The 27665-nt window shown below is 43.6% G+C and overlaps 1 protein-coding gene across 1 annotated transcript in view; it reads right to left on the bottom strand.

The window, feature by feature from the left end:
- Positions 1 to 4019: 4019 nt before the first annotated feature.
- Positions 4020 to 27665, bottom strand: part of STMN2 (stathmin 2) — a 58448-nt gene continuing 34802 nt past the window's right edge. The window contains exons 2-5 of the mRNA XM_066578608.1: positions 19872 to 19967; positions 10375 to 10547; positions 8187 to 8378; positions 4020 to 5311 (exon numbers count right to left, since the gene is read on the bottom strand). Coding sequence (XP_066434705.1) covers positions 5243 to 5311; positions 8187 to 8378; positions 10375 to 10547; positions 19872 to 19967 — 530 coding nt within the window. The 3' untranslated portion in view covers positions 4020 to 5242. The remainder of the gene's footprint in view (positions 5312 to 8186; positions 8379 to 10374; positions 10548 to 19871; positions 19968 to 27665) is intronic.

Here is a 27665-nt window from a genome sequence, read left to right as displayed (position 1 = left end):
ATTAGCCATTTCAATCAGCGCTTCTCTGTTTTCCGCGTGCAAATGAACGTCTTGCAAATGCAAATAGTACAGTAAAATACGCCAATGCTCATGGAAAAAAAGCATGGTCCATTCTGTAAATACACAGCGCTCAGGTGCGCGCAAATACGCGTATGCTTGTGTGCAGGGGCCTAAGAAAGGATATTCTTTTCAAGATAATCCCTTTCGGCGTTCCCCATTAGGGTACATGAATGTCATAGGTTAGGGATCCCCCCAGAACAGAGACATGCTAACAGAGTAGACCCAGGGATCCCATTTATGGTTTGGACGACCACTCGTTTCAATAGGCACTGTCCATGCGGCAGGTCATCACCAAGCCAGCTTCAATCTGAAAACGAACTGCCTGCATGAGACAACTCCTTCCAGTGTAGAAAAATGCCTTTTAGCACCAATTTGGGTACCATGAAAATAGCACAAACGCTGCAAAGTGTCCTGTGTGAAGGGAGTCTGTGAATAGAGGCTATCACAGCGAGACAAAGGCAGGAGGCCCGCAGTGGATTCCATCTGTGAGCCCGGCCGGTGACCCTGCGTAGGGCACTAACCTGTATTGCGGATGACCACGGAGGCTCACAGGCAGTCTTACACAGTACAGGGTTAATTGCATGTGGGCTGCGGGTCGGATGCCTCCATTGACAGCAATGGAGGCCATCTGCGTGGATTCCGCAGCAAAATAGCGCATGCTGCGATTTTTCTTCCACTCACGGAATATGTAATTTGTATCCATGAATAAGAATGAAAAAATATAACCTGCATGCCTTTCAATGCCCGTGTTTAACCTTGGAAAGTCCATGCAGACGCCGATTGCGGAACCCGCAATTCAAATCCGGTCGTGTGAGACCGGCCTAAGGGTGAACTATTTACTGTCCATTTTTGCAGCACATGGACTACAGTTGTATCCTTTATTGACGCTTACCTATTCTTTCAAACGACTGGTTGCTGAGATACTGATCGGCAGTTTACTTATGTTTGTCCAATGTATTTGTACAAATGAGATTATATATGTGGTTACTTTGATACCCTTGTTGGGGGTTGGGATCTTTTCCGTCTCTGCCATGACAAGCTGCAACTTCTGCAGTCTTCTTGGTTGTAAGCCACAAGAGATGGAGATACTGATGGTGAGTGGGCCCAGGAAGATCCTAGTCCTAATGGGGGGAAGATTTGCATTGTGAAGCCAATGTGCCTACCTGTCCTGCCGGGATGGGCAGCTGGTGGAAGGAGCAAAGAGGCTATTGGCTAGAGCGTGAATAGTCATTTTGCAGTGTCTATTTAGGCTGCTATCGTAATAACTAGTAATAATAGCAATGACTAGGCCTGGGACATATTCCACCCTAATGGAGTGTGGTGTACTCAGGGTCTGGAAAAGCTTGAACTTCTGAGCGGAAATGATTTGAAGACTTGGAAGCATGAGCTAGATCTGCCAGGGGTTACGCAGTTATCACGGGGGCAGATAGTGAGCTAAGTGAATACTTGGGAGGCTGCTAACTGTGGAGAAGGGAGGCTTGCAAGTGTACCATGCAGGCCACTGCTGAAGTGGGATAGGCTGAGATGTTGGCCGGCCTGGGTTGGGTTAGCTCTGGGAGGCGGGGTGGACTATGCTCGTACAATATTAGCCTGAATGAAGCCTTGATGGCAAAGGCTATAGTTGGGTTCTGTCAGGGCTGTGTAATGTACCAGTTTTAAAGGGAATGTAAGGAGCTTTAGGTGGGCCAGGAGCCTGGGGGCCTGAGGTTCTGTCCACTTAATTCATTGCGTGGTGTACTATAACTAAGTGAACTTGTCACTTAGGGGGAGGTGGAGAACATGAAGCTCTTAATAGTACATTAAACACTGAAATGCCACCTTAAAAAGATTAAAATAGGCACTCTGGGTCTTGATGGCATACACCCCTGGGCTCTAAGGGACTTAAGTAATATGATACACAGACCCTTGCTTCTTATATTTAAGGACTCTACAGTGACGGGGTTTGTTCCACTGGTGCCAATAATAAGGGTCAAAAAGTGAACCCTGAAACTACACAACAGTAAGAAGTACTGTAAGAAGTAAGTCTTACTTCTATCATGGGTAAAATCTTTGAGGGGTTTCTAAGAGATGCTATCCTGGAGGATCTCAAGGAAAATATCTGCAGAACTCTGTATCAGCATGGCTTTGTGAGAGATAATTCCTGTCAAACCAATCTGATCAGCTTCAACAAGGAGGTAAGTTCTAGACTGGACCGGAGGAAGTAAGTTGTAGTGATTGAATCTTTTTGGGAGGAGGTCTGCCTTGTTTTCAAAGATAAGGAGACCTCCCCCTCTTTAGTAAGTACCTCAGGTTGACATAAAAAATGAGAATGTGGGTGAATAAGGCCTCATGTCCATGGGCGTTTTGGATTCTGCAGGCAGGAGCCCACAGCAAGAGGGCATTACTTACCCGTCCGGATCATGCTGCACATGCACAGTGGAGTTTTTCTTTTTTTTTTTTAATCTCCTGCTTTCGCGCAGGATCCGCGGCCCGTCTGCAGTGTCAGCTGCAATGGAAGCTGTCCATGCGGGACCCACAGCAAAATGGAGCATGCTGTGATTTGAAAGTATGCAAGAGAAAAAGCTGGCTTAACGTGAAAAATACTTTGCCTTTATTTTAAACCGTGCCAAGATGCATCAGACTAGAACAGACCAAAAGGTCCGCAAATCAAATCCGCATGCTTATATTCTGCTGCGAGCGCCCATGATTGTCTCTGGGCGGCTTGAACTGTGGATCGTTCGCACAGATTCTGCTATTGAATTCTGCCCTGGACACTGGGCCTAACTGGCTCAGTGATAAAAAGAGAAGGGTGGCTATTAGTGGTGCATACTCTGATTGGGCACCGTTACTGGTGGGGTACCATAAGGCCCTATTCTTTTTAATATATTTATTAATGGCCCAGTAGAAGGATTATACAATAAAATCTAGTAATATCTGCAGATGATACAAAACTATGTAAAGTAATTAACACAAGAGACGACACGAGGATCTGGATAGGTTGGGGGCTGAAAAGTGCTAAATGAGATTTAACACTGAAAAATGTACGGTTCTGCACATGGGCAGGAAAATGCATGTCACCATTATACACTAAATGGGAAACCACTGGGGAACGCTGACATGGAGAAGGACTTGGGGATTTTAGTTAACTGTAAGCTTAACTGGAGCAGCCAGTGTCAGGCAGCTGCTGCCAAGGCAAATAGGATCATGGAGTGCATCAAAATAGGGTTTAGAGGCACATGTCAAGAACATTGCTCTTCTACTTTACAACTCAATGGTCAGACCACCCATGGAATATTGTGGACAGTTTTGGGCACTCAAGAAGGACATATCAGAGCTTGAGTGGGTTCAAAGACAGGCAACTAAAGTAATAAATGGAATGGGCATACTACAATACCCAGAGAGGTGAGCAAAATTGGGATTATTCAAATTAGAAAAAAGTGCAGATAATGATGTATAAATATATCAGGGGACCATATAGAGATCATCTATTTATACGCAGGACAGTCACTATCACAAGGGGACACCCTCTATGTCTAGAGGAACATAGGTTTCTACATAACATAGAGGTGGGTTCTTTACTGTAAGAGCAGTGAGACTATGGAACCCTCTGCCTGAGGTGATGGTGAATTTGATAAAAGAGGAGCCTGGATGTCTTTCTTGAGTGTAATAAGATTACTTGTTATGCTCACTAATTACTTCAGAATGGTCGCTGATCCAGAGATTATTCCGATTGCCAGATTGTAGTCAAGAAGCAATTCCTTTTTCCTTAAATGAGGAAAATTGACTTCTACCTTATTGGGTTCTGTTTGTCTTCCTCTGGATCAACATTAGGAAGGCAGGGAGTGTGTGTGTGTGTGTGTGTGTGGGGGGGGGGGGTTATAGGCTGAATTAGAACATATGCATTTTTCGTCCTAACCTACTACATTACTAAAACAGACATTTCAGAGCTTTCCCTAATTGTAAAAAAAAATGACCAGCCATTTGTAAGTTCTCAGAACCCCAGTTCTTTATTAACCACAGCTTGCTCACAATAACATACAGGAAATAGCACTAATGAAGAGTAGAATATGCAGGCAGCAACTTCCATGGGGCAGGAACAGTTTCAAAATCGCAACTATGTTTGACACTTGGTGGCTGTTAGGCAATTCCACACTTGGCACGTGCACCCTGTCTAATGATCCCTGTAGAATTACTGATAACATATTCACAAATTAGCTTTTTTTTTTGCTAGCAAAGGAGCCCCTGCTACTGCTGAACCAATGGAAACGTTCTCCAAGATTAATAATATTCTTATGGGCTCCGTACAGAATTACGCTATATAAAATAGTCCTCATTGGCCTTTACGGTATAGCCGAGCGAGTCCAGGGAGCTTAGTGCGGGGAGAACTTAGGACCACATTTGCTTACGGTAGGGTCCTTGTGCAAATCAGTTTCTTAGTTGTCTTATCTAGCGCTACAAGTGTTTGTTAACAGACCCTATGTGCCTTTCACACAGTATGTAGTGTAATTCACCAAAAACAGTGACATCTATTCCCCAGGTGGTACAAACTATCAAACTAATGGAATAGCAGTTTAGCCTACATCGGAAATCACTGTAAACGTCTTACCATGACACACAAGGAAGGAGAATTTCGTTTCTCGGACATTTAAGAATTTCTCTGGACACTGACATGTAATAACATCATCGTACTTGGGTTAGAAAGACTAAATTAAACAAAGTGGAAAGCTTACAAAATATCCAATATGGCTCAGCGATGGCAGACGTCACCACCACCGGCCTAGTTGGGGATGTATCCACCAAAGAAAAAGGCGGCGGGGAATGAAATTGGACATCGGTAGTTTGGAAAGAATCGGCAAATTCATTTTTAGAAGAAACAGACGACACCTAAAGCCTGTTACAGGACATGTAAGATTATGAAATAACTTGCATAATGCAATACTTGTAATTTTTTAACAAAAATGTAAGTATTTACAAAATAAGACCCACAATTTTTTTATTGATTTTTTTTTAACATGAAGCAAATCATTCTGCAAAGAGACCACATTTTTTTTAGTTTTTTTTTTTTCTTTGATATTTTTTGTTCATCATGAGTTCTTGTCATTTTTTTTTTCTTGGTTTAGATTTCGTGATGTCATACATATTCCATATTGTTATCGCATGATCCGTAAATATAGGCAAATAAGTGACTAATGTTGGCATCCTTTCAGCCTGACAGTTCTTCCTGGAGTTCCTGGATTTCCTTGTTCCTACGAACCTCGGCAGCATGCCTCTCCTGTAAAACAGCAAAAAGATCTCGTAGTACATGAAGTACGTTTATTTCGGTCTAGCAGCTCATTAACAGAAGTATGAACACAATGGGACCCTAAGGGTCGCCATACACATCAGATAAAGATCGTGCAAAGCTGCTGATTTTGTTGGAATGATGTAAGTGTTTAACCCTTTGCAATCCAATTTTGGATTCAGGGTTTCCTAGGCGGCTTTCTCTTTCTGCCATTATACAATGGCGCCATCTGCTGGCTAGAGCCAGTACTGCGGTATGAGACTTATTGGTGAGGCCCCTGACAACAGAGCAGCCAGTAATATACAGTAAGAATACCCTACCGGACGTCTTCCGACATCGGAGCTGTACAGCCTTCAATTTAGAATGTCTTCAGACGTCAGACAGTGGATTGGAAAGGGTTAAAGTGACTCTCTGGTTTCAGGACAGAAGGGGATATATTACCTGTAAGAAGTTGTTCTCTGCAGTCCCTTCAATCCACTGGTTTCGGCCATCCAAAACGGCTGCAGTACTCTCACTATCTAAAGCACACTGTGTGCTGCTCTCTGATTGACCAGTACTGATCACATGAGTAGCTCTGGTCAATCAGAGAGCAGGAATAATGCATTGGTAGTCTAACACTGCTAACACACTATGGGGAATTACGTAGTCTGAAGATTGTGTTGGACATGTTGGATGGCGAAAAACAGGACCTCAAAGCAGCAGATCAGAGGGACAGCAGAGAAAAACAGCTGCCGGTAATATACCCCCCTTTCCCTCCTCTGGTCCTGGGACAGAATTTTGTTTGGAGACTGGAGGGTTGGTTTAAGTACCCATGTGTGTATATATATATATATATATATATATATATATATATATATATCTATGTTTGTTATTGCTGGACTTTGTATGTGTTCCTTCTGGTACCATCAGAGAGGTCACATGACTGTGTTTTTAGTCTAATCTTGCTGCTGTAGAATAACAGAACCTGAGCTGCCCTTTGATTGTCTGATGGGCCAAGTATAAAAGGCAGGTTCTGTTTCCCATCTGTGTTGTGTCTCAGCAGTTTTTGCAGAGAGCAAAGAGCCTTGTGAGGAGTGAGCTGCCCCAGTTCTGCTGGAGAGCCAAGTATTCCTGTACCAGATTCCTAGAGTGGTGCTACCCAGCTGTTGCAGTGTGAGTGCCAGAGGGAGATCTGCCAACCGTCCAAGGAAACGTCGGCTGCAGTTACTAACTGCTTGTAAACTGTCTTAAATCCAAATAATACCGTTGTATGTTATTGTCATATAATTCGTTGTTGTAATTCAGTAAAGCGATGTTTGTTCAACTGAACTGGTGTAAAAGCTCTCCAAAACTGCTTTGCATCTTGGGGAAGTAGCGATCCTCTGCTGCAATCAATGGGCGATGCGATACGAGGGCATGCCCAAAGATAGGACATGCCGAAAGAAACTGGTCATGTCTATGACCCCATTCAAAAAAATGGGATTCATCATCGTGCGGGATTTGTGTGTCTCGCAATGCACAAATCTCACCCATGTGAAGCGGGCCTTAGAATGTGCAGCACAGACCACCTAATGTAGTGGAATGGGTATCCAATAGGCCTCATGGTACACAGCATGTAACTGCATCCTATAGTGCCCTTATTTATCTGCAACCAGGGGCGTAACTATAGAGGGTGCAAGGGATGCGGTTGCACCCGGGCCCAGGAGCCTTAGGGGGCCCATAAGGCCTCTCTTCTCCATATAGGGAGCCCAGTACTATGAATAAAGCATTATAGTTGGGGGCCCTGTTACAGATTTTGCATTGGGGTCCAGAAGCTTCAAGTTATGCCTCTATGCAGCATGGTTTAGGTATGGGTACGGGTACAGATACCAATAGAGGGAGGGGGCCCTGCTCACCTTTTGCATCAGGGCCCCTGAGCTTTTAATTACGCTCCTGTCTGCAACTATAACACTAAGTAGTCACACCCAAGTGAATGGAGTGGCTGTTCACCAGTATTTTGCACCCTACTCCATGTAACATTATGCTTTTTCTGCATGCTGCTGGGAACTGGTTTTATATACCTATCCATTGATCAGTAAGAATGGCCTTTTTCTAGGATTTTAACTTACTTTGGTGTAAATGGGCATCTGCGCACAGCATGAAAAGTGCATGTACTATAGAAGAATACTATGGGGCTCCTGGAGAGACAGGGCCAGGTACGATTGCTTGCAATCTTTATTTGAAAGGTACTTTTGGAGATGTAACCAATAATGGCCCACCCTATAGCCCCTTCATTGATTACATGGAACTGCTGTGCCTTCAACTGCATCTTGGTCATACATACAAATGTGCCTTAAAAGCCCTGGAAAACCACTTTATGGGCACGTGCTCACGGGGCGGATTGATGCAGTATTTAGTGGATGAGATTTGCAAACTCTGATCCACACACTGCGAAAAAAAAAAAATCGGCACAAAACCAGAAGTTGACATGCGGTGCGGAATCCACCTCTAAATGAGGGGGGGAATTCCGCACCAAATGGTACAAGTCTTGAGGTAGACTCTCAGCTGTAGATCTGCTGTAGAATGTCTGCAAATGTGTCCCATGTGAACATGTCCTAATGGGTTTGAGAGCCTGTGCAAGGATACAATCTCCAACCGTCCTGCAATGTTAGAAAACAAGAGTGTGGGAAATGAACCCAAGGATACGGGGCGTCTTCCATGAGCATATGCGCAAATGCACGTGACATCGCAATGCTTTTGCGCTGCGGACGTCAAGCTACCACACGCATATCTGTACTTTTTGCGCTCACCAGGACTGTTGACATGGGCGCAGGACACAGCCGTGTATAACTGAATGCAACAATTCAATTCCCTTCTATAAGAACCTTTACAGCTTTGTATTCCTTACCTTCTCCTGAAGACGTTCCATAAGGGAAGCTAAGTTGGCTTCACGGTTTTCTTTAATCTGTTCCATTTTAAATATCAGCTTCTCCTCTGCCATTCGGCTGAAGTTATTGTTTTCTTCCAGAGCCTTTTGGAGAACTTCCCTTTCATGCTCTCGTTTCTCTGCCAATTGCTTCAGGATTTGGGCTTCCTGAGACTGTGGAACAAAACAGAATATGGCACTGAGTATCCCATAACTTTCTGCTATGCTTGTGGTCAACAAAATTAGGGATATTTCTCGGTATTATTTGTTTGCATTAAATTCACTGCAATGGAAATGAGCTGCAATACCCGACACAACCTATAAACAGGCGTGGCGCTGTTTTTGGAATAAAGCAGCCATGTTTTTCTAATTATGTAAAACCCCTTTAAATACTTATATTGTGAAAACCATTCCAGTATTTGTCCACCAAGACTTGCTGTCAGAGATCTTAGTGAAATTCAAATATATTTAGACTCTCGGCCTTTGTATTACCGATTATATCATAAGAGATAATAGATTCGGCAGCATTTAATATAAATTATTTTTGTATGATATTTTGTTTTTGTATGTTTATTAAGGCTGTGTTCCCAATAGAGATGAGCGAGTATATTCGCTAAGGTACATTACTCGAGCGAGTAGTGCCTTAGCTGAGTATCTTCCCACTCGTCTCTAAAGATTCGGGGACTGGCGCGGGTGACAGGCGAGTTGCGGTGGGGAGCGGGGTGGAGCGCGGGGGAGAGAGAGATCTCCCCGCTCTCCCCCGCCGCTCCCCGCCCCCCGCCGGCCCCCGAATCTTTAGAGACGAGCAGGGAGATACTCGGCTAAGGCACTACTCGCTCGAATAAGGCACTATTCGCTCATCTCTAGTTCCCAAGATGTGCTTTTATCACCTATCCATAAGATAGGTGACAAAAGTCTAATCAGTGGGGGTCTCACCCCTGAGACCCCCACCATTTCTGAGAACGGGGGACTGTAGTGATGTCACGCTGAATGAAGAAGAAGTGGTCGTATATACATGGCAGCGCTTCTTTTATTTCAGTGGCACTGCCGCAGATACCCGAGTACAAGCACCAGGCTAACTCCATCCGCCCCACTGAAGCGGAGTTGAGGGACACCACACATGCATGACCAATGCGACATTCAATCTCCTCCACACTCCATTGGGTGCAGCAAGCCTGCAGTGAGGAGGAGGGGTTACATAGGACCATTAGACTTTTATCACCTATGCCAAATGGCGTAGGTTTGGATGGATAGATTCAGTTGCCGATCTGCTGCAGAATGTCCGCTGTGGTCATTTTCCGCAGCAAACCTGTTAGGTGTGAATATTCCAACATGGAAAATCGCGTGTTTCTGCATCAAGTAGTGACATGTCAGTGACGTTCGTCAGAACTCCACACATGGATTTTGTCGAATGACAGGAAAATATTCCATGTGCGGATCTGCACCAAAAACTGCTACAGAAAGATACAGATTCTGATGCTTCCTTTAACCCTTTCCAATCCACTGTCTGAAGTCTTCCTGCATTCTGATTGAAGCTTCTACAGCTCCAATGTCAGAAGACGTCCGATAGGGTATTCTTACCGTCTACTGCCAGCGAAGCCTCTCTGGTGCACACACACTGGCTTTAGCCAGCAGATGGCGCCGTTGTATAACAGCAAAAAAAGAAAGCCTTTTAGGGAACCCTGAATCCAAAATTGGATTGGAAAGGGTTAAGCTAAATTCACACAGAAAATTCCGCGGTGAATCCCGCTGTGTGAACTTACCCTAAGAGTTTTCTGCTTTGTGTAGAATGTCTCATATATGATATATCCCTTCTTCGGTTGTTCTTCAGGTAGATTAGTTCTCCTGCTGCTTGCAATACTAAAGTTAAGCTTACTTTCAACTAGTTGAGGAGCAATTCCTTACTCTGCAATGAAGAGGTATGACTGCTAGTTGAACCTCTACCGAAGGTCCTTTTTATGCTATTACTTCATTGTAGTGCCATGTTTTCTCAGATATTATAATTAAACTTATGAGGAAGATGACTGATCTGTTTCCAGTAAACTCTACTGTTCCCAACTCTTTGTCTCAATGTGCGTAGATGGATATCATTCGCCATTGCTGCATTTCACTGTATCCCCATTAACCCTGCATTATATGAAGACATATACTGTACATTTCCAACACAAACCTTTCTTCTCTCTTCTGCAGCTTCCAGTTTTGCCTGTATCTCTTCTAGGGAAAGATCCTTCTTCTTTGGAGAGGCCAAGGTTCGTGGAGCTTCAGAGACTGGTGATGGTGGCTTTAGTATCAGTTCAAAAGCCTGGCCAGACGCGCGCTTATTTATCTGTTTCACTTCCATATCTAATCAACAAAAAAACAATGTTGCACCATGTTAGTCTCTAAAAGCTGTAGATGTCAGATAGTTCTGGGTAAAAATGGAAAAAGTTTAGCAACTTTTCTATGTCCACAGTAGTATTGTGGCTTCTCTTTATGATAGGAGCACTCTGCTGGATCTGTTGTACCAACCCACAGACCGCACTGACTTATGATAGGGTCCTTACGGTATTGTTGTGTTTTCGATCAGTTTATGGAAAGGATAGTGCTGCACACTGATATCGAACATGAAAAGAGGCTCTGCTAGTCAAAAAATTTGGTTGGTTAGCAGACAAATGCCCCTTCATCAGGCAGGTTTACAAAGATGTCTGACCGTGATATTTACCGTCACACAACTTCCATATTCTATAGCGTTTAAAGGTTCAGTATTCTTTCCTAGAACTGCTAGATGTCAACCGCAAAATATAAGGCCGCATTTAAAATACTGTATATACTCGAGTATAAGCCGAGTCAATAAGTTTTACCACATAAAATTGGTAAAACTTCTTGACTCGAGTATAAGCCTAACTATACTCTAGTATATACTAGGTAAAGAAGAAATGCAATACTCACCTCCCAGCCGGCGCCTGTGTCCCCGGGGCGATGGTTTTCCCAACTGTGCGGCAAGCTGCTTGAGAATTCTCCCCGCTGTCATCTCCCTGTTTAGCTGTCAATTCTCCCACTATCAATGCTGTGTAGGTAAGCGCTGTAATTGGATCGAGCGCCAGCCAATCACAGCCGGCACTCGAATAAACCAATCACAGCCCTTCAGTGATATCATCCACTGAATGGCTGTGAATGATCGAGCGCCGGCTGTAATTGGCTGGCGCTCGATCCAATCACAGCGCTTACCTACACAGTGCTGACACTAGGGGAATTCAAAGCTGAGCAGGGAGATGACAGTGGGGAGAATTCTCAATCAGCTTGCCATACCGCCGGGGAGGCCATCACGCCGGAGACACAGACGCAGGCTGGGAGGTGAGTATTGCGGGTTTTTTTGTTGTCTTTTTTTTTACCTCACTCAAGTATAAGCCGAGGGTTTTTTTTTTAGCATAAAAAAATGTGCTGAAAAACTTGGCTTATACTCGAGTATATATGGTACTTTAATTCTGACACAAAACTCCTGGCACTATCCAAGCCCTGTCGGGGGCCATGTAGGAGGAGAGAGACTCAAAATCTAACCTTAAATCACTCATGAGACCAACAAAGTTTGCTGTTCAACTTACATTTGTTATAGAGGTCTAGTTACAAGACCTCATACCTCCCTTCCTCCCTCCCCAATCCTACCCCCATCCAACTGCTTTTAATTCACCCTACTCTCCCCCCCCTTTTTTTTCTTCTCTCTTTCTTTCTTCCTTTTTCCTCCCACTCCAACGTTTCCCAAAAATTCTTCCTTTATTAAGGTGCAACGGAATATGTTATAAATGTTGTTATAAACTATATTTGAATCCTCATAACCAGATATACTCGTATGTACCATAATACTTGAAAATGATTACTAAAGAATCTAGCATCCTATCGTACCTCTATCACTGTAAACATGCATCTACGCCTTACCCTACTTATGAAAAAAGTTTATCACGATCTGTTCTCAGATAATGTGCTGACCTCTCCTCTGTGCAGTAAAGGGCAATTTTGGGCATTCATGGGTAACCGTGGTGACTTGAGTGACTGACTGAGGGCAGATTGTTGGTGCTCGGAGGTGTGATACCAGTATTTCTGAAACAGTCGCACTTGTTGGCTGTTCCCGAACTGCGGTACCGAGTGTACCTGACGAAGCTGCTGACGCAGTAAAACGTGCATTGAGGCATTTATCTGTGACCTTATGTGGTATTTGCCATGTCTAAGCGTATGTATCTAGGTATATTACTAATTGCACTTTTGGGGATTTTGCTGATGCTTTGATGAATTATAGTACTATTTACACATATCCCGTCTACATTTTTTAGTTTTCTGGTATGTTTTGAATATTTACTCCCTGCATCTGTACTATGCACATTGTAGGTGGCCGATTTTTGTTCCATCTTACCGTAGAGACACTGGTTTTGTTTCTCTAGTTGAGGGGTTGTATTTTAGCTCTGTTATCTCCATTGTATATTGCATTTAAGATGTTATGATGGATATATTATATATTTAATGATCATAAAGATTGATATTTATCTACTGTGCATGGGTGTTCACTATAGGCTTTTTCACATGTGTTGATCCTAGAGGTGAGCGTTGGGTGCCATGTCTGGTATCTCACCAACAATATGTCATAGTGGACCAACTGACCCAGCAGTACAACAGGACCTTGGACAGAAGGTTGTCTGGTCTGATGAGTCGAGTACTGTTTCCTACTGTACCATACTGATGGTCGGGGCCTGCAGCTGGCGTAAAAAACATGAAGCCATATACTAGGGGTGCACTGTTGGGGTCCAACAGACTGGAGGTGGAGGTGTCATGGTCTAGTGAGCATTTTCCTGGCATGGTCTAGGACTGTTGGTCATCATACTACATCATACCACAATCCTTGAGTAGTAAATACTACATGGATCTGTTAGTGGACCATCTCCACCCATATTTACAAGAAGTCTTCCCTGACTGTGGTGCCATCTTTTAACAGGACAATGCTCCGTGTCATCGAGCTCGGATCACCAGGGATTGGTCAGTGTGTATGTAAAGATAATGCATCATTAGTGGGTCTCCCATCTTGATTTTGTGTTTGTTTGTTCTTTTTAGTATTTTTATATATTTTTTTATTTCTTGTTTACCATATCATGTGGGATAAACTCAGCTGAGCAACCTAATATAGAAACAGTTGGAGCAAGAAAGTAAAATTAATCTCACCTTGAAAAACTGCAAACAATCTATTTTGAGGCAATGTGCATGATCTGTGACTCAAACAAATCCTATATCCCTTAGTTTCCGCCTCTTAGCCCCATGCTTATCATTCTAAGCACATCTCCAAAGCAAGCCGTAGTTCTAAATCTAAGACAATTCTTTGCTCGGAGCTAGTGACACAAATGGTTCCCATTTATTGTGGTGAGAAGCTACTCTCGGCAGCAGTGAGAGCTCCTTGCAGCTCCTTGTTCACGAAGACATGTACGCCAAATAATAGTGTCAGTTCAGATTGCTCACATCGTTGAGTCTGATACACAAAATGTATTATCCATAATACTTGGTCAACCACATGAAGATACCAACAAGAGACTTCCAATCAAACAGAAGAGCCTTCATACTGTCACTGCTACAACACTGTCCATGCAAATGTGCCAAACCCAGTGTCACTATAATACAACACACCTACAGATTGAGAAGAGTTTAACCTTCTGTAACAAGTTATCTTACCTTAAACTATTGAAAAGCTATCTAATTTTAACACAAAAAATCCATTGTAAAGCAATTGCAAGAGCAAACTGTGGCATAGAAAGTTATCAAAACGCATTAAGGGCGGACACTCACTAGCGATATTTTCTCTCTTGCGCTGCGAGAGCACGAGAAAATTCTCACCTCGCAGCGCAAGAAAGACGCCGGTATAGAACTGGCATATCGCTGGTGGTTTCAATGGGGCCAGCGACGGCAGCGCTAGCCCCATTGAAAACATAGGGAGAATGCCGCGGACTTCTGCCACAGCTGTGACACGGCATTCTATTCCATTGCTTTCCAATGCTTTCTGCCAAGCCCCGCAGAATGATTATCGGGGAAGGGCTTGAAATATAAGACCTTCCCCGATAATCATCAATAAGTGGTAAAAAAAATGTAAAAAAAATTTACTCACCTTTCCGGCGCTCCCCGACATTCTGCATCTCTTTTCAATGGGGCTAGCGCTGCTGCCGCTGGCCCCATTGAAAAGACTGGTGATATGCCGGCGTCATGCCAATATCCCGGCGTCATGACGACTTTTTTCTTGCACTGCGATGCGAGACTTTAACTTTACTCTCGCATCGCAGTGGAGGAAAAAACGCCAGTCCACCCTAACAGTCAAGTTAAAGGGATTGTACTGGAATAGGATAGGTGATAAAATCACATAGCACGATGCTGCTGCTATGGTCGCATCGCGAAGGGGGAATCGAATTGCAGCATGTCCTATCTTGTGCATGCTCTTGCATCGCACAATTGGTGGTGCGATGCAAGAGCATGCACAAGATAGGACATGCTGCAATTCGATTTCCGCTTCGCATCGCGGTGCCATGCAGGAAAAAAAACATTCATGTGTATGACCCCATTCAAAAGAATGAGGTTCATATTTTTGCGAGACTTGTGCGTATTGCAATGCACAAATCTCACACCATGTTCTTGCTCTTGTAAGGCCGGCCTTACACAGCTTGCAGTGGTTTTCTGCTAACTACAAAGTCATCTGAGAAGTTACATAAAATTACACTAAAAAGTGAACCCCCCAAAAATTAATGAAAACTAAAAAGGAAACCTGAAGAAAGCAAGGGGTAGGGGACGTGTCAGTGGTGGTAGTGAAGGTGGTAGAGGAGGGGCCAAGTTGGCATTTCAAGCGGCTCCCACGGAAGTAACAGCTCCATGTTCTGCAAGAGGTGAGGCAAGCCCACTGCCATTCCTTAAGCCGCATTTAGACACAATGATCATTGCTCAAAATTTGCTCAAAAGCCATCTTTTGAGCGATAATTGTTGCGTGTAAACGTGCCCATCTTTGACTTTTCTGCCGAACAATAATTGTCAGTTCGGCATGGAATCCATAGTTCAGTAGAACAGCTAATAAGACGGACCGCATGTTCTGCCCGGAGAGCGCTGATTACATTGTCTCAGCTTTCAGCTTCATGGCTGAACAAAGGGAATTTATTCAGAGAAACTACGGATGGTCTGTTCCCTGAATACAGCTCCCAGCAGCTCACACGCTACTAATTGGTACTAATAGGCATTAGTACCAAGTAGTAGTTTTATCCAAAATGATCGCTCAAAAGCCATCTTTGTATCTAAATGCACCCTTGGGCCTTAGTCAGATGGGCGTTTTTAGCCGCGATTTGCGCATGCGTCCAGCGATTTTATAAAACCATTGCTTTTTATGCGGTCGTCCGATAAATTATAGAACAAAAAAATCGCAGATTGCACCTATCTGCGATCTGCGATTCCTGTTCTCTTCTGTATATGCGCTCTATGGGGCCGGCGGCAGCAGCGCCGACTACATTGAGAACATATAGAAGACAAATCATTCTTCTCTGCCACAGCTGTAACAGCTGTGGCAGAGAAGAACGATGTTTGCCCATTGAATTCAATGGAGCGGCAATACAGCCGCTCCATTGAAAGCAATGGGCTGCCGGCGTGCGTGGGGTGAATTGTCGGGAAGGGGTTAAATATATAAGCCCTTCCCTGCAATTCATCCTAAAATGTGTTAAAATAAAAAAAAATTGTATACTCACCTTTCCGCTGCAGCCGGAGTCCAGCCGCGGCCGCTGTCAGTTCTCCTGAACTGCTTCTCGGCACTATTCAGCCGGCGGGGCTTTAAAATCCCCGCCTGCTGAATGATCTGCCTCTGATTGGTCATAGCCCTGACCAATCAGAGGCCGGTTTGACTCACACACCCATTCATGAATTCATGAATGGGTGAGTGACTGCTGTCTCTCAGCGCTGAGCCAATCAGGGGCAGGTCTGACTCACATCCATTCATGAAATCATGAATGGGTGTGAGTGAGGCATGCCTCTGATTGGCTCAGCGCTGAGCCAATCAGGGGGCAGGTCTGACTCACACCCCCTTCACACCCACTGCAGGACGGCCGCGCGGAGCTCCGGCTGCCGGGAGAAGGTGACTATACAATTTTTTTTTATTTTAACACATTTTAGGATGAATTGCAGGGAAGGGCTTATATATTTAAGCCCTTACCGACAATTCATCCCGGGCTCGCCCGCAGCGCATTGCTTTAAATGGAGGCGGCTCTATTGCCGTCTCCATTGAATGCAATGCGCTGGACAGCTCCGGCCCGTTTCTAATGAAACGCGGCTAGGAGCAGATTTTCGGGCGATTTGCGGGCGACTTGCGCGCATCGGTCACACGATTTGCGGATGCGCATCCGTCATGCGATCCGCAAATCGCGCGAAAAAACGCCCGTCTGACTAAGGCCTTAGAAGTGGTTCTCCCCATGTGTTACATCCTCAGCCTGCGTAGCCAAAGAGCAGTTCATGGGGGTGCAGGTCCAGGCTTACATGTGGCCAACTCCACACAATCTGAAGCCAAGCAAGGTCATGTGTGACAATGGGGCCAACCTGATGGCAGCCCTTTGCCTCAGCAATCTCATACACGTACCTTGCCTTGCCCACGTGATGAACTTGGCAGTGCAGCGCTTCCTAAACATTTACCCAGGTTTACATCCAGTTCTGGAAAAGGCCAGGAAACTGTGCTCACATTTTCAGCGTTCACACCCAGCCGCCTCGCGTGTGGCGGAGGTGCAGCGGCAGTTCGGGCTACCACCCAACAAGGTGGAATTCCATGTTGCATATGTTTCAGAGGGTAAGCCACCAGCAGAGAGTGATCATGAAGTACCTGATGGTGCACGTCATTAGTAGATGCTGTATGGAGGTCGGTCACTTGACGCCTGTGGAGTGGCTGCAGACCAAAGATGTTTGTGCCACCTTAGCCTACTTTTTGGAAGTGATGAAAATGGTCGGCAGTGATGATACACTGATCAGTATGACCTGCCTGCTGAAACACATGCTACAGAGCCTCAGGTTCAATGATGTGATGTCATAGGAGGAAGAAGGGATTCCAATCTGTCAACTAGTCTGCCATTACTCAACACTGTGTTGCTACAGCTGGTGGTGGAACTTCTGCAGCTCCCCTTCTCCTACTTTCACCATGTTTCCTCCTCCTTCTTCTTCTCCCAAAACTAAACTTTTTTTAGAGCACAATCTTGGCTGTTCTGTTCACCTGCTACAATTTCTCCTTTGTAAACTTTATGACATTGCTTGTAAAACAAGCAGCACATCTGTTGTTGCCCTTGGCACTAATTTTGATCTAGGAGATCCTATGTGAGCCTTCCTTTGTTTTCAGTGACATCCTTATGCTACTATTGAGCCCTACACCACTGTACACTATTATGACCAATTTTTGGGAAGAGCACAGTGTTCCCCAGATGTGTGGCTGCATTTCCATGCAATTTGGGGGGCTGTGGCTGCATTGGGGAGCTAATGGAGGGCAAATTAGTGAACGCGATGTTTACTCCCATTGACTTTAATGGGAGTCAGAATCAACTGTCCCGATTCACAATGATTTTTGTGAAATTGGCCTGATATGACACAAACTGATTATTCCACTCATCACTGATTTAACGGATAGCAAAAAAGTTTTGCTTCCGCAGTCAGGGTGATTTTTCATACAGGAGCAATACTCATTCCGTGAATGGAGGTGGAGTGCGTCGGAGATCTCTTCTGGCCACTCGTCTCCATTCACTGCTGACAGACAGTTGTTCGAAGATGTCATATATACGGAGTGAAAAGTTGCTCAATAGTCATTCTGTTTCAGTAAGGAACAAGTAGCAAACACCGAGCGACTTCTCATTCGGTATCCTGCCCAGTGCCGTGTTTACACGGGCCAATGGCCTCCCGTGATCGCTCATTTCAGTGATTTTTCAGGAGACTCTCGGTCTGTGTAAAAGTACCTTTACTAATAAATTCACTGAAAGGCCCTAGGGAACCGAATTACACGAAAAAAGTTAACAAATACTTCTTTATTTGCACTCTCTTCTGAAAAGTTACATAGTAACATAGTTCGTAAGGCCGAATGAAGACAATGTCCATCTTGTCCAGCCTGTCTAGCCTCCTGTGTTGATCCAGAAGAAGGCAAAAAACCCCAAGAGCAGAAGCCAATTAGCCATTTTGGGGAAAAAATTCCTTCCTGACTCCCTAATGGCAATCAGGCTGATCCCTGGATCAACCCTTAATAGATCCTACCTGCCTGTAAACCCGGATTAACAATTAACCTAAGATTTATAACCTATAATATCCTCCCTCTCCAGAAAGACATCAAGTCCCCTTTTAAACTCCTCTATGGATTTGGCCATCACCACATCCTCAGGCAGAGAGTTCCACAGTCTCACTGCTCTTACAGTAAAGAACCCTTTTCTATGTTGGTGATGAAACCTGCTTTCCTCTAAACGTAACGGATGCCCTCTTGTTACCGTCGTAGTTCTGGGTGTAAACAGATCATGGGAGAGATCCAGAGGTGTAACTTGAAGCTCCTGGGCCCCAATGCAAAACCTGGAACGGGGCCCCCAACTATAATGCTTCATTCATAGTACTGGGCTTCCTATATGGAGAAGAGAGGCCTTATGGGCCCCCCAAGGCTCCTGGGCCCGGGTGCAACCGCATCCCCTGCATCCTCTTTAGTTACGCCCCTGGAGAGATCCTTGTATTGTCCCCTCATGTATTTATACATAGTTATTTGATCGCCCCTTAGCCATCTTTTTTCTAGAGTAAATAATCCCAATTTCGATAGGCTCTCTGGGTATTCCAGTCCCGTTATTCCATGTATTAGTTTAGTTGCTCTTCTTTGAGTGATTGTCAATTCTTGTGATATGCTCTAAACGGCTTAGTGTGATGCTAGCCTTGGATGAAAAGGCTAGAGAGACTGAACACAACATAGAGAGAGTCTGCAATATCCCCGTACAGGATCTTTCTGTAATGCACGCATGAGTAGAGAGAAGAGGCTTTAATCTTGCCTATCCCGGAGTAATCTACCCTCTCGTTTATAATATCTAATGCACATGAAGCCAGTCTGAGGATTGGCAGGCTGGGGGATAACACCCTGTATTGTGTGACTCAATAGGGCCTGGGTAGTACAGCAATAGGTGGGCCCTGGCAAAGACCCATTCACAGGCGTTCCCCACATAGGAAACATACAGGAGACTTATAATGGACCGTGACCATATAGCACACAGTCCAGTTTCTTGCTACAGAACCTTTAATAACTCAAACAGGACACAGGTTACTCTCACCAGTATCAGAATCACAATTTATAGGCAGCGTCAAGTAGTGCTTTCCCCAACATTTTCCTTCACTTCACTCAGTATCCTCATGTAAGTTCCGATGCCCTGTAGTTCTGCGGTACTCCGGCAGGTAGTCCTTCTGGCTGGCAATTGGTGCAGAAGATCTACAGCTTCTACTCCTTTTTCTCTTGCGCACTTTGACTTCTGCTACTACACTTCTGGTTGTTGCCTACTTCTGTCTCTCTTATCTAGACCTCCTTCTTCCCTCTAGATAAAACGCCCTCCGTTCTGCCCCAAACAATGCAAGCCATAAACTCAGTCCAACACGAAAGTCCTTACTGGGATGTGTGGGGGGTACCCTGCTGCACACAGGCCACTTACTTACCATCAAATGTGTATGCATTGATGTTTCGGGGCTCAGAATGGAAACATGAGCAGATAAGAGACAGCATAGACAGTTCCTTCATTTTTTCTTTGTAAGCTGAAAAAAAAAGAAAACATATTGAGTCAATTTAATATATAAAATGCAAAAGTTGAGTCTTATCTTACTTAGAAAATGCATTTAGAATTAGTTTTGTTGATTGCATATTACGAAAATGCTAATTTACAACGGCATGCCTGTAAAGCTAAGTTCATATCAGTGTTAGAGGACCTTGTTTGCCGATTCAGGAATTTTAGATGGAAACACTGGCGCTGCAGACAGAGCTACGAATGTAGCAATTTTCACCACTGTAGTAAATTGTAGTTAAATTATCATGATGCGTTAAATGTCAAGTTAACGTTTGTTACATCTGTATTACTCTTGCTAAAATAACGGACATTGCGGTTGAACCTGAATAGTATAATTTAAATTGATCCATATTGACCACTACTAATGTCTGCCGTCTGCCAGATCTGGAGCTGCATAGTGATTCCATTTATATTACACTCAAGTAGCATCGTGTGCCACATTACAGATGTGATGGTTATGGAAGCACCACATGGCAACATATGGAGTACCTAGGGGTATGTAACATGGACACTTGGGCTCTCTAGGCGGTGAGTTCTCCTTGAGGTGGTGAGTTCTCCTTCAATGGGATTGTTCAGACAAAGGCTGGACAGACATCTGTCTGGGTGATTTAGTGAATCCAGCACTGAGCAGGGGGTTGGACCCGATGACCCTGGGCGTCCCTTCCAACTCTACCATGATTCTATACTGGTCTGAGCACATGGCATTACCCTGTTTCCCTGAAAATAAGACATAGCATGATTTTCCAGAATTTTTGAGGATGCAAAATGATTTTTCAGGCTTTTTGAGGATGCTTGGACTATAAGCCCTACTCCAAAAGCAAGCCCTGCTAACAGTTAATTAAAAAAGTCAATTTAAATAGTGTCCAGGCAACTATACATGTAAAAAAGTTAAAGCTTTTTGAACAAAACTTAATATAAGACACTGTCTTATTTTCGGGGAAACGCGGTATGATGTTTATGTAACTTTAATGTTATTTCTTTTTGTAAAATGCAAAACACACACGTTCACTTTAAAAAACATATAAATACAATGAGGCCTCACTCAGACATCATTTCGCTGGTTGTCGCACCCAAATCGGCACCATTTTAGCATTCTATAGAATGCTATGAAAATCTGCACTGTTGTGCAAATGGCGCCGACTTTTCTACAGGAGGCTTTTTTTTTGTTGTTGTTTCATAATTGTTTATTGACGGAATAAACATACAGTTTAACGCTTTTGTAGATAACCGTATAGCAGAACACTTCTGATGGGGCGGTGGGGGACCACACTTTTCTTTTTTTACTTTACAGACCTCCGTATGAGTTTTTATAGCTCTCTTCTCCTCGTACTGCTGTTCTTTCAGATCTTTTTATTGTTAGTTTATTAATTATGCAGCTTAATTATCTATATATTTAAGCTAACTCTCCCATGTGGCCTTAAAGGCAGGTAGCCTATTTGGTCTTATTGCCAAACCTCTCGTAGGAACAGTGTTCGCTAACTAATTCAGTGACTTGATGTAGTGAGGGTACGGTGAGGGATCTCCAGCTTCTGGCCATCATTAATTTCACTGTGAGTAGAATGTGAGCTGTGAGAATTCTACCTTTCACTGGATTGACTCTATATCCAGAAGTAATATTGCTAATTGAGGATTTGGAGCCTAGTAGGTCCCTGTCAATTTATGTATTAGTTTAAACATTGGCTTCCATGTAGGTGTAATTTCTTTACATTCCCAGAAACTATGGATCAAAGAGTCTGCTACATCACAGCCCCTCCAACATATCCCTTTAGTTCCCGGGAATAGTCTAGCCCTTTGATGGTGAACCTTTTAGAGACCAAGTGCCCAAACTGCAACCCAAAACCCACTCATTTATTGCAAAGTGCCAACATGTCAGGGGGCGGGCCTTATCACAACATATGAATAAACACAAAGAGAACATTAAAACCCTTTCCAGATGTTGCCCTTGGTCAGATTTGAACATAGAACTTCATCACAAGCAACTGAGCCACCATGCTTGGTCTTCCTTCTCTGGAGGAGACAGAAAACATACCAAGTCCATGCAGATATTGTCCATGAACAAACTGGAACCTAGGACCCCAGTATGGCAAGGCAACAGTGCTAATGACTGAGCCACAATGCTTGTTCTTCCTTCCTCTCCTTCTTGTTATCTCTTCTTCCAGCAGAGAAGGAGAAGAAAACAAAAGAGGAGAAAAATGAGGATAGGAAGGAGAAGAACAATGAGAAAGGGAAGAAAGAGATGAAGAAGAATGAGATGATCCTTTTCTCCTTCAGGCCTTAGTTAGACGGGAGTTTTTTCGCGCGATTTGCGCATGCGCATGCGTCCGGCGATTTTTTAAAAACCATTGCTTTGCAATGGTATCGGACACATGAGCGCTTTTTATGCGCTCATCCGATAAATTATAGAACATAAATCGCAGATCGCACCTATCTGCGATCTGCGATTCCTGTTCTCTTCTCTATATGCGCTCAATGGGGCCGGCGGCAGCAGTGCCGACCCCATTGAGAACATATAGAAGACAAATCCTTCTTCTCTGCCACAGCTGTAACAGCTGTGGCAGAGAAGAACGATGTTTGCCCATTAAATTCAATGGAGCCGGCAATACAGCCAGCTCCATTGAAAGCAATGGGCTGCCAGCGATCGCGGGATGAATTGTTGGGAAGGGCTTAAATATATAAGCCCTTCCCTGCAATTCATCCAGAAATGTGTAAAAAATAAATAAATAAATAAATAAAAAAATAAAAAAAAAATATATATATATATATATATACTCACCTTGTCCCGGCAGACGGAGTTCAGCGCGGCCAGCCTGCAGTGGGTGTGAAGGGGGTGTGAGTCAGACCTGCCCCTGATTGGCTCAGCGCCGGCTCAGCGCCGGCTCAGCGCTGAGCCAATCAGGGGCAGGTCTGACTCACACCCCCTTCACACCCACTGCAGGCCGGCCACGCTGAACTCCTTCTGCCGGGACAAGGTGAGTATATATATTTTTTTATTTTTACACATTTCTGGATGAATTGCAGGGAAGCGCTTATATATTTAAGCCCTTCCCGACAATTCATCGCGCGCTCGCCCGCAGCGCATTGCTTTCAATGGAGCCGGCTGTATTGCCGGCTCCATTGAATTCAATGCGCTGGACAGCTCTGGCCCATTTCTAATGAAACGCGGCTAGGAGCAGATTTTTTTGGCGATTTTTTTTTTTTTGGCCCCGGTCACGCGATTTGCGGATGCGCATCCGTCATGTGATCTGCAAATCGCGCGAAAAAACGCCCGTGTGACTAAGGCCTCAGAAAGAAGAAAGGAGGAAGAAGTCAGAAGCTTGCTAGCTCAGTGGGTAACTCCGTTGCCTTGCAGCCTTGCGTTTCTTGGTTCCTGGCTGATTATGGACAACATTTGTATTGAGTTTGTATGTTCTCTTTGTGTTTATTATTTTCTATGGCACAACTCACAATACAGCCACGTGAATCAAGTCTTGGGGTGTCCATGTTCTGTATGATACGTGTTGTGCCTGAGTTTCTAGGGCACAACTCACGATACAGTTGTGTTCATTCAGACTTGGATATACACCAAAGAAAGTAGTAGGAAATGGGTTTTGTAGCCTGTGATATTGCGAGAAAAAAAATTGCGCTTTGCTGAATATGTCCGAGATTTGCGAAGTTTTGTAGCCCATGTTTCTCTATGGAGACTCCTTGTTTATTGCATTGCATAGCACGAACTTGCGATTTTGGTGTGATGCAATGCGATTTTAACATTAGAAAGTCCTATTAATTTTCTCGCTATGAAATCGCAGGTAGCAGCAACGCAATGTTATATCTTTCCCAAGAATGCTACAAAATCACGTGTACGTAGCAGCGGTATTGTAGCAATTCTGTAGCTGTCGCCCGTGTGAAACAAGCCTTAGGACCCCTTTCCACTAGCGAAGAAATCTCACTTTTTTAGTGTGATGCGAGAGTGTGAGCTCTCGCTAGAAAGTGCCACACGTGTTATTCAATGACAGCCTTTCCACTTGCGATGTTTTTGGGCAAGCTGTGATCCGAGGAATAAAAATCGCAGCAGCAGGATTGTTTCAGCATTTTGCTTGTTTATGTTGTCCATACTTGGCAATGAGAAAACAGATTTCTCGCACCACATTTTAATATTGCGATTTTCTCGCAGCGATATTGCTATCGCCAGTGGAAAGGAGCCCTTACAATACAAGTCTGGACTATCATGCAGATACCGTTTTGATTCCTGCCGAGGGGAAATGGCTATTTTAAATTGTATTTAATAGATTTTCTATCCTTAAATAAATCTATATATATAAAGACGAAAGCCCTCACTGACTCACTGACTGACTGACTCGCCCCTAATTCTCCAAATTCCCGATGTCGTAGAAACATGAAATTTGGCACAAGCATAGATTATGTCCAAAATAGGAAAAGTAAAGGGGTCCCAACTCGATTATTCAATTCTAGCACAAAAGAACTAGCATCCAAATTTTACATACGTAATCTAATTCTCTCACATCCCGATGTCATAGAAACTTGAAATTTGGCACGGGCATTGATTATATCATAAATAGGAAAAGCTAATGGATCCCAACTTGATTATTCAATTCTAAGTGCAAAAGAATTAGCGTCCAAATTTTACATACATAATCTAATTCTCTCACTTCCTGATGTCATTTTATATAAAGGAAATGTCGCATGGTTGCCTCCACGTGGTGTTTCCTGGGTAACCCAAAGAACCATGCAAAATGGTGAACATATTTTTTTCCTGGCATCTCTAAAGTAACGACGACTTCATAAGATTTTCCGTGTGAACACCAGATAACCAGTATATCAGCTAGTAATGTAATATTTTATTGCACAGGTTAGTGATAAAAGTTTATTGCAACGCGTTTCAGCCCATACAAGGCTTGAAAAAGGCCCTTTGTATGGGCTGAAACGCGTTGCAATAAACTAAGGATAAACTTTCCATATAGAGGATCTGTCTTTCCCGGGAAGAGCTTGGGTTATTTTTTCTTCTTTTGTCACTGGGTTGTACTACATTTGGGACCCCTGTACTGGGTGGACAAAAGGATCCGAGCAGCTCTCCGTTTGAGGATCGGGAAGAAGAACTATCTATATTACAGGCATCCCTGGACCAGGAGGTACTAGTGAGGTATCCCACAGTGGGACCTCACTAAGTACCAGGTAAGTCCAAACCCTTTCATCCAATTTTCATTTCCCACAATTTATGTCTGTAGGAGCGCTATTCTGATCTCAGTACATTCATCTATTATTGCACAGGTTGCTATGGATGTGGTGCTACTAATGATTTTAGGAATTTTTTTTGCTCTTTTCATTTTTTTCAATATTTAAAGCCTTGTGTACAGGGAAAATTTTTTCACATTTTCTTTCTTTAACAATGTTTAGATACAATGATCAGCAATGACTGCAGCATTTGCGGGGTGAAACTGTGTAGAGGAGTGATTAGATGAGCAAATCCTCATCATTTCACTTCTTTTCTGGGAAAAAACCCATATGTGACAATCAGAGAGCAAATATGCTTTCTGTTTGAGTGGGGGTTGATAACATGAACAAAACAGAGATATAAAGGAGAATCACAGATCTTCGCTGCTGTGCTGGTCTCCCATCCCCTCTCTTTCTCCTTTGCATACACCGAGTGAAATTACAGCAGTAAATTCAGTATTACCGTGGGGTTAAGATAGGAACTACTTTAAAATAACAATTATGTAACATTTGGAATTCCTGTAATAAGCAGAAACCAACAGAATTCTGTTTTATCCTAAATATAATCCTGATTTTGGCTAAGCAAGAAGACAGAAAAAGACTGCATATTAATAACAGTGCGGATTACTTGTTATGATCTCAGCTGCTAGTAGTAGACAGATGGAATACATATTAGTGCAGTATTTGGCAGAACGCCTTTTCTTCACATAATTAGCAATCCAAAAACTTCACTGCTCTGTGCTCCATCTGTATGGCTGCGTTGTACATGTTGCATACTGACAGATTGTTTCATCACTAATTAATCAATTCCCATCAGTCTTCACCTCATCTTCTGTACAATCTCAGTTAGTGGCATTAGAAAAAAGAAAACGGTAAGTGGTAAATGAACCAGTAGGTGGCACTACCCTGTTTCATCAAAAATAAGACCTACCCTGAAAATAAGCCCAACCCTGTTTTTTTTCGAGTTATGGGATTTATAAATCCCACCTCCAGGAAGTGATGGTTCTGATTGCTTCTCAAGCGCTACTAAGCCAATCAATGCAGCGCTCGACAGACCAATGTGATGGCTGTGATTGGTTCGCAGAGCGCTGCCAATCAATACAGCGTTTGAGAACCAATCACAACCATTGCATTGTGGAGGCAGGATTTATGAATTGGCCGATCAATGCCTTGGCTCAATTAATTAATAAATCCCACCTCCACAACGCGATTGATTGGCTGAGCAGCGCTCGAGAACCAATCACAGCCATCGCTTTCTGGAGGCAGGATTTATGAATCATATAACCAGGAAGCTTTCTTCTGTGGGCGGCCAAGGACTGCAGCACGTGAGCTGGAGCTCTGGAGACCAGCAGAAGGACCTGGACCGAGTCTGCTAGGTAAGTATAATTAGGCATCCCCCTTAAATAAGAACTAGTGCCTCTTTTTGGGCAAAAATGAATATAAGACAGGGTCTTATTTTCAGGGAATCACAATAATATTGCAGCACATTGTTTGTACTGAGCAACAAATTGACATTAAACATGAAGCCAGAATAAAAATGCATATTTTTGCAAATATTTCCCCACCCTAATCTGAATGGCTGAGATGTGGATTCGTTTTTTCATAAGACGCTGTGCTTTAGCATATTTGTCACATGTAGAGGTGGGATTTAGAGTTAAAGGGGTTGTCCCACTTCTAGCTGTTTTGCTGGGGTGGGTACTGCAGGATGAGTTCAATTCACCACAATAGAACTCAGCCTGCAGTACCAACGCAGGCCACTGTGCAGTGTACAGAGCCATTTACATCCTTTACATAATAGCTAGAAGTTCTTTTTTCCCCCTCATTTCATTTTTGGTAGACACCATTACAGATATAAGTTGGTACAAGGGAAAACACTGTAAAGAAATCATATATTACATCATCATGAGTTGGTGATTACATCAGTCACAGTTCATGGTTGTTATTCTATACGGCTAATGAAGATCAGCATTGCTTTAGGCAAATGTCTAATAGTTTATACTAAATATATACCTGTTCTTTACAAAAGCTAGCGGAAGAGTGAAACTGGATGCTAAATATAGAAATTGTAGCCCAGGGCCCTATCAAGCACATTTACAGCATACTGCACTTTCAGATGACTTTTCAGAATAGGCTGCCTTGCGTGTGTATGAGGAGTAGCACAATTTCTGGCCATTATGTATATGGGTCGTTCCTTCATTTTTCACCATTTTTGCCCTCTGCAGGCCATATCTGTTATTTTTAGTTGTCTCTGGCAACATGTCTGAGTTATTCTTCCCCTTGCTCCCCCTCTTTTCTTCTCCTGCCTACCCTCTGCTCTTTATAGACTTCAATTGTTCTCTTTACAAGTCACTGGTCAGACCACTCATGGAATATTGTGTACAGTTTTGGGCACCGGTACTCAAGAAGGATATATGAGAGCTTCAAAGATGAGCAACTAAATTAATAAATGGAATGGGAGGAC

Source organism: Eleutherodactylus coqui, chromosome 9 (assembly GCF_035609145.1).
Source record: "Eleutherodactylus coqui strain aEleCoq1 chromosome 9, aEleCoq1.hap1, whole genome shotgun sequence".
In the NCBI taxonomy this organism is placed as follows: Eukaryota; Metazoa; Chordata; class Amphibia; order Anura; family Eleutherodactylidae; genus Eleutherodactylus; species Eleutherodactylus coqui.
This window is presented reverse-complemented; position numbering and strand designations above follow the sequence as displayed.